This window comes from Chondrus crispus, genomic scaffold (assembly GCF_000350225.1).
Source record: "Chondrus crispus Stackhouse genomic scaffold, scaffold_736, whole genome shotgun sequence".
NCBI lineage: Eukaryota > Rhodophyta > Florideophyceae > Gigartinales > Gigartinaceae > Chondrus > Chondrus crispus.
In genome coordinates, this window is record NW_005178754.1 from 1 (window position 1) to 7767 (window position 7767).

General features: G+C 50.1%; 4 protein-coding genes; 3 read left to right on the top strand and 1 right to left on the bottom strand.

Moving 5' to 3' along the window:
* The first annotated feature begins 1766 nt into the window (after window positions 1-1766).
* CHC_T00000980001 (hypothetical protein) lies at window positions 1767-1907 on the top strand. Its single transcript, XM_005711464.1, has one exon. It carries the CDS (start codon window positions 1767-1769, stop codon window positions 1905-1907), a length of 141 nt encoding a protein of 46 aa, XP_005711521.1.
* Window positions 1908-2488: 581 nt separating this feature from the next.
* Window positions 2489-2812, top strand: CHC_T00000981001 (hypothetical protein). Its single transcript, XM_005711465.1, has one exon. The coding sequence runs from the start codon at window positions 2489-2491 to the stop codon at window positions 2810-2812; it is 324 nt and encodes a 107-aa protein (XP_005711522.1).
* A 2170-nt stretch (window positions 2813-4982) lies between these two features.
* On the top strand, window positions 4983-6343 carry CHC_T00000982001 (hypothetical protein). XM_005711466.1 is given in 2 exon segments: window positions 4983-5270; window positions 5271-6343. 1 exon segment carries the CDS (start codon window positions 4983-4985, stop codon window positions 5268-5270), a length of 288 nt encoding a protein of 95 aa, XP_005711523.1. The 3' UTR covers window positions 5271-6343.
* A 102-nt stretch (window positions 6344-6445) lies between these two features.
* Window positions 6446-7603, bottom strand: CHC_T00009162001 (Isocitrate dehydrogenase, NAD-dependent). The gene has a single exon (XM_005711467.1). The coding sequence runs from the start codon at window positions 7601-7603 to the stop codon at window positions 6446-6448; it is 1158 nt and encodes a 385-aa protein (XP_005711524.1).
* Between the last annotated feature and the right edge of the window lie 164 nt (window positions 7604-7767).

A 7767-nucleotide genomic window follows, 5' to 3' on the forward strand; every position in this document is an offset into this window, starting at 1 on the left:
GTGTGTGTGTGTGTGTGTGTGTGTGTGTGTGTGTGTGTGTGTGTGTGTGTGTGTGTGTGTGTGTGTGTGTGTGTGTGTGTGTGTGTGTGTGTGTGTGTGTGTGTGTGTGTGGTTGCAGCGTAAAACGCCCGCGGTCAAGTCGGTTTCGGGTGTGTGCGTAGTTTGATGTGATGTGGATGATGCTCAAGCTCGGTCGATTTTTTTCTGCGGACGCACGGGTTTCGACTCAAGCTGAGAGGAGTGGCGGATAGAGTATAAGTCGCGGGGCTCCTTTTGGTCTAAAGATGTGATAGAGGTTTGTAGCGCGGTTGCAAAGTCACTGCGAAGTTTAATATTAAAGGTTATGTTAACTAGAGCAGAGTTACACTGTCATTGCCGGCCTCCAGTTTGTACGGGAGGTTCAAAGCGCACTCGCGCATGACAGTTATTGGTAGGATGTTTCAGTTCTTCAGCTGAGTTAAAAAGGGACGCTGCCATTCACATTCCATGGCGAGACAAAAATGGAAATCATCATCAGCTCCTTGAAGCACTGCAATCTACGGAGCAAGGGCAGTAGCATGGCTGGAATTCTCTTTCCACTCTGGGACATACGCGAGTGCACGGGCAAGAACATGAGCTGCTGTAGCGTGCAGCCTTGGGTAATTCGGTAGACCGGACATCATGCTGAAAATGCGAGCTTCTGGCCGCAGCCTTCGCCACCTTTGGCATATCGGGCTTAGTGAATCTAGGTACCGCCACCCCTGTGACCAGTGCAAACCCAAAAGCTGCGATGAGGACAATGAGGGACAGGTTGAACTTGGCTCCGTGCATGGTGGATATGTTCTTGGTTGAAAAGAAAATAGCGATGAGGGTTTGGCGCAAGTTCGATTAGAAGCAAAGGAGATGAAGAAGAGGTGAAGATTGTGATGGGTCGGAGTGTGTCGGTGATGACATCTCGCCGCTTCTTATATACCGAAGAGGGCTGGAAGTCAAACTGAAGGAGAGATAAACTGTCTTGGCAGCAAGCAGCATCAGAAGCCAACGCATACTGATTTACGTTGAAACCATAAGCAGTGAAAGAGAACGCATGTTGTGAAGCACAGAAATGCAAGTATGATGCAGAAGGGGCGATAATGCGCCAAGATATTCAAGCCTCGGAAGAGATGGGGGGATTGCTGCGTGAGATATGCCTCCTCGTTGTCAGTTGTTTGCCCGTTGTGTTAATTGAAAACAATACCGTGTCACAAAAAGAGTTTAGACCATGTGTGGCAATTGTGGACGTCAGAAGAGTACAAAACAAACGGTACCTTGCAGTAAGACGGCGATTCTCGCTCATATGACAATCCAAGAGTGCTTTCTAGCTAGGTCGGTGCAAATATAGAACACTTGTTGGATAGGTTCAAAAACAAGAAAGAACGAAGCTCTGATTGGAATCCAGTTTAGAGAAGCGGTCTGCTTCGAGAACATCAAGGATGAGCGAAGGTTCAGTTCGTAATCCACTTGCTCTTGTTCTTTCTGTTGGAAGGTGTAACGAGCGTTACACCTACGTAAGAAACTGGCGGTGTGGAACTGCTGAGGCCTTGTGGTCTCTTTGGACTGCTCAATTACCCGCGGTGTAATGCTGCAAGAATTGCTGACGCCAAGGTGATGACGTAAAAGACTAACAATATGATGAGGAGTGGCATCCCTTGTGCTCTACATGTTTGCCGATTGCTGCTTGATTGACAATCCAGATGCGAGCAGTTTTGAAACAAGTTCAAGGGGGTACGAAACCTGAGCATATATGAATGTATGTAACGGTGTTTCGTTCCTTTGAGCAGGCGATGACAAGCATGTGCTTGTCACCAGCAGCCAATTCTGGATGGAATGACGATCCGTGGCACTGGCAAATTCCCATACACAGCCTAGTGCAACAGGTTCATGCGTGAAGATAGTCTACGAGAGTGAGTACGGTACAGTGGTGGAGGGCCGAAACCATGCAAGAGTTAGGAGACGAGCACGGGAAGTGTTGCCACCAACACTTACCATGTTGACGAGGGGGTGGCTTGCTGGTGACAATGGAAGTCATCGTTGGATGCTCCATTGGAGGCCGTTGATTCGTGCACGTCGACACGTGGTCAAGCAAGCACATATTTGAAACAACGGTACAAATACGTCTCGCTGTGGTCGTGGACTCCTGTAGTCGTCGCAACAAACACAATAAGCACTGGTGCGTAACGTCCTGCAAGGTTCGGTTGCGAGGAGAAGAGGGGGTGACAACTTTCTACAAAACTTGGTTTTCGCCAACTGCGGAAATTCTCAGAATAGAACCGTGGGAGTTGCACGTGAATGATTCGCTTCCGCCGGCGGTGTCCCAGTAGGAAATTTGTTTCGGTCATGTGGCGAGTTTCCGTGGCGCCTCTGTAACGACCTGCCTGGGTCACTTTGAAGCCAGCGGGACAAAACTTTCCTTCGAATAGAGTCTTCAAGCTCGCCTCTTCCTCGACAGCAGACATGCAATGCGCGGCGGATGCATCATCCATGCCTTAGAGCAGCAGCGCCGGAGGAGGCAGAACCTTTTGCAGCAGCGCACCCAATAGATGGAGAACGACATTCATTGGGAGAGCGGGATTGGGCGCGTGGAAGGGAGCCCTCCTCTAAAAAGAAGTATTCATCAATTCTCCCAAGAAGAGAAGACGTCATCACCCTTACACAACCTTCATACGACACACAACCTTCATACGACAGTGCGCCTTGTCAGAGCGCCGTTGAGATCTCCTTGTTGTTCCGCTCTCGACTGACGACACCAGCTGCATCGTCTGCAGCTGGGACACCTCCTCCTCTTCTGCCATGATGGAATGATACGGAATACCAATCCCGAACCCTCGTCACACGATACGTTACCCTCTTCCGTTAAACCATCCCAACATCACCAAAATTGTTTGGAGCCACGCAGGGAGGAGCTGGGCCTCCAGGCTGGTCACAGCGGCACGAGACTACAGATGTGAATAATTGGGAAGGAGACCTAATCTTGGGTACTGTATGATACATACTGTACTCGTGCCTCACTCAGTGTATAATCACTAACTCCAAGGTACCCAGGGTACTGTAACAGTTTGTAGCACGGTGATTAAAGACCATTGGAGGTTGACTGTGCCGCCAGCAATGTGACTGCACTTGAATAGCAACACTTCTCTTAGCTGCCCCTCCCTCCCCCCTGTCTTTTTAACAGTCCTTCATTTGCACCGTAAAAACAACCAGAAGTGATGTCTGTCTTCAACAAAATGGCACAGTCAGAAGCCTGTCGAAAGCTGCTGCAGTAGATACCAACAAAGACAAAGCGAACAACTGGACATCCTCTGTGCAACACACCTCTTTTTCATTTTTGCTGCGGTACAGCGGTACCCCTTCCGTTGACTCACAACAACACATTCACAAGACGCTTCAATGACACAAAATAATTCCCGGACACGTCATCTGCCACCCTTCATCTACCTTTCCCATTGCAAGGGTCGCCGCATGCATGGCCACGTCCCGACTTTACGCGTCTTCCGAGCCAGCACATGACCTACTTCGGCAACACCATATTTACGCACGTAGAGTACACCCCTGGGGATTGAAAGGTGATGCATGTGAAGCACACTTTCGTGTGATAGGCGGCTTGTGTTGTTTCGCTTTTAGCCCATCTCGTCTTTGATCTGTGTTTTGTGGAGAACAATCAGCTACTCAGCTTCATGTGATCAGTGCCCGCCAGTTTCGTTCCTCTGCATTGGTATGGGCAGTGCAGGAAAAGTTCTGCCGATGGAGCTAATCAGAGGTTGTTCCAAAGCCGGTGGAGCAGCATATGGGCATCGCAACGCGCATTGACTGCAAGGCAGACAAGGTTTTTTCTGTCTCTCTTGCTTTTCTTGCTGTGCAGTTTTTGTGTTGCGATAGGCAAACTTGAGGCCTGCAACTTCAACAAACCACTACCGCACGGCACATCAATGGGTTTTTTGTGACTCCCACGCTTACGTCGCACTGTATAATCAGATAACCAACACTCATTCGCCCTCGGGGCGTGACCGCTCTCCAAGAACATACTCTCACTCTTTCGACCCAAACACCCATGTCTCGTTTGAGAAGACGAGATGGGGTGCAGATGAAGGCTTCGCTCCAGTCTGTGGAACACCTGAGGGGCCATCAACTTCAACGAGGTCATTGTGGAACGTGCATTCATCAAGCCTACCAGACACGGCGCGTCAAGAAGCGAAATTTTCCCACCACTCCCAGCCCGATGAAGATATTGTCCGCAGGATGCCGAGCGTTCCGAAAGTAATGCCTCGGTCGCCATCACCAGGCCCAAAGCACAGGGAACCGAAGGGGCGCGAGCGGGAGGGGAGCTACGAGAGAGCGCATAAGACGAAACATGAGCGAGAGGGAGGTAGTGGCCAGCCCTCCCGTCGCCGCTTTGCTACTGTGCGAGGAACAGCCTCATTTCAGCCCCAAGACAACTGGGATGGCGAAGGGGGGAAGCCTGACATGATTTTACACGTGAAGATGCATCTGATCAAGGACCAGTGGAGGGGAAGCTGTCCGCATTGCCAGAACACAACCAGGTGTCAAGAGGAGAGAAGGGAAGGTGGGCGGTGTGGAAAACATCCCTCCGCAGGTCGTCGATAACAACAAGACTAGACTTCGGCTGCTTTTCTTCTTTGGATGTGGTGTTTAGCCATTTGTGTATTGCGGAGCCATACTCTACGTTTGTCCTCATATCTCAAGAACAGCATCCCCTTATTGGACTGGAAAGGAACGAAAACCAAGAGCGCACATCGTTCTGACAGAGATCAAATATTCGGGGTCGTTGTTGTGATACGTTATTACTGTGCGACATAAACGCACTAAGAGCTCCGAATTCAGGTCGCGGGTCGCAAGTGAGGAAGAGAAGACTGGAAGGGTTGCAAATATGAGACTGCCAGCGCTGCTTGATTCTATAAAGAACGGCGCAGCCTTTCTCTCAGCAATAAATAATTTTTCTGAAATTTATGACATTTGGGGACGTGTTGACACGTTTAAGAACCACAACGCAGAGGTTTCTGGATCACACCCGAAGCGTCCCTTCATCGCATCAACACACTACTTTAGCTTCCGTACCGCGCCGTCCTTGGCATCGCACGAAACTTCTTGCACCCGCTGCAATTTCGCATAGACGAAACGAGCAATTTTATCGTTTACCCCCATTTCCCACAAACCGAAGCAACACAAAAGAACTTGTTCATCCTGCTCTGCTTTCGCTTCGCGCCCATCTCGTGAGACTCGATGGAACAAGGTAAGCCCGTGTCCGCAAATTCGACTGCCACAGCAGCATTGGAAGCCTTGCAGAAGGCCCGGACAGAAAAAGAAGCGCAGGGTGTCATTTCCGGCAATGATATCACCTCGCTCAACAAATTCCTGCAATGGAGTACAGCGAACACTACGAAACCGGAGCAGGCTTCATCAGGCGACAAAGCGACTGAGAAAACCGAAGAGCAACTTGCCGCCGATCGCGAATGGCTCGACGCAGCTTTCCCTGATATGTTTGCCGATGTCAAACGTGTCGTCGCCATGCTCACGGACGAGAAAAACCCGCTCACCGCAGAGGAGAAAGTCGAGGCATTAGAAGGCTTGGAGGAGATGTTTGTGGATTTGAATTATGCTATCAACATCGATAAACTTGGGGCTTTGCAACCCATTTTAAATTGTGCCGCAGCAGATGAACCTGAAGTTCGCGCTGCCGCTGTCTGGGCCCTCGGCTCTGCTCTGCAGGATTTGAAAGAGGTGAAAGATGTCTTCATGCAGCGAGATGGACATGAAGTCTTGGCAAAATGTCTCTTAGACCTCAACGCAAAGGTGAGGGCGAAGGCTGTCATGGCGTCATCGGCCTTGTTGAGAAATTCGTCAAAGGAGATTCGAGAACGCTTTGCAGAGCTGGGAGGCACTATCTCTCTCCGGCGTCTTCTCGCAGATGATAACATTTTGGTAAGGAGACGAGCCAGGTTCTTCATGCAACATGCGAGGGCAACGGGAAATGAAGAGTTTGTGCGAGATCTACTTGACGACCGGAATGCCATTGCCGCGTTTTCAGAGTCCATTGCCGCCCTCGATGTTGACGATGTCGCTGATATGGAAGCAGGCATTGGAGCACTGCAAGTACTGGTCGAAATAGATAAGCAAGGCCTGCTGAGAGTCGCACCAGAGTTGCCAGGAGTCATCGATCAAGTAGTTGCCCGATGCGGGGATCCAGACCTCGCTGAATCCTTGACAAGTCTTGCAGACTCGCTGGGAGGATGATGTTCCTCACGGGTACAGAGTATCTGATTTAATTCATGTTAGACGAGGGTGCAACGTTGTAAAGTGTAACAGTAATCCTTAAATCCTCTTAATAACAGAGCTTGATGTCGCCTTGACATGTGAGGCAAAGGCCTCCAAAACTTGCGAATCCAAAAAAGGTCGTCATGTACCCAGCATTCTACGAAGAACTCTTGAGAGCAGCAACAACGGCATCAGTAAACTCGGATGTTGACGCAGCTGCAGCTCCTTCCGCGGCCACGTCGCGAGTTCGAATATCTGTTTCTGCGAACACGCTCATGACGGCCTTCTCAATCGCTTCCGCGCGCTCCTCTAACTTGAGATACCTGAGCATCAGCACTCCGCCCATGATGGTGGCCGTGGGATTCGCGATTTGTCGGCCAGCAAGGGAGCGAGCCGAATGTCTAGTTCCCTGCTCAAATATGGCTCCGCTAATGCCTATGTTGGCGCCTGGGAAGAGCCCCGGTCCACCGACGAGACCAGTGGCGATGTTTGTGACAATGTTGCCGTACAGATTTGGCAAAATCATGACATCAAATTGCTGCGGGTTCGAAGCCATCTGCATGCACGTGTTGTCCACAATCATGGATTCAAACTCAATAAAAGGATACTTGCTGGCAACGTTTGTGCAGCACTCAAGGAACAGGCCGTCTGCACTCTTCATTATATTTGCCTTGTGAACTACGGTGACCTTCTTTCTATTGTTGGCAAGGGCATATTGGAAGGCATACTCTGCGATACGAGTACTCTTCTCCTCGGTGATGATTTTCAAACTCTCAACGACACCAGGCACAGCGCTGTGCTCTAGACCCGAGTACTCGCCTTCAGTATTCTCGCGAATCATGACGACATCAATATCCTTGTGCCTGGTTTGAATTCCGGGAATGTTGTACGCATGGACGACATTTGCAAAAAGGTCAAAAGACTTTCGCAGCTGAATATTAATACTTGTTTCTTTTGTGCCGAGCGGTGTGAAATACGGCCCTTTCACAGCAACTCTTGTTTCCGCGAAGAGATCGATGACTTCTTGAGTAAGTCCGCCATCGACCCTGGGGTCAACCTTCGGGGAGACAAAGGAGACTGGTACATTGGCGGCTTTGAAAATTTCGGCGAGTGACTCTGTGACCTCTCGGCCAATGGTATCGGTGTCTCCCTTCAACAGAAGAACGGGTGTGTCCTTGCTTGCGGGAGAAGAAAGGGGGAAGAAGTTGCGGGCCGGATCGTGGGCCATTGTGGTGGGAACCGAAAGAGTGGTGGCATGGCGGTGATGTGAAAGCTGAGTAGCGACACGGCGAAGATGAGAAAGTCGAGACTGCATTGTTAGTCTTAGGGGAGATCAAGAGCGTCTCTTTCGGGAAGTCGTGGGCTGTGAGAAGAGGACTACTGCACGTCAGTTGGTGATGATTACTACCGCATAAGCAATGCTGTGCTACATCTTGTCGTTTTAGGCATACAAAAAAAGGATGCTGCTGTTTTTAATCG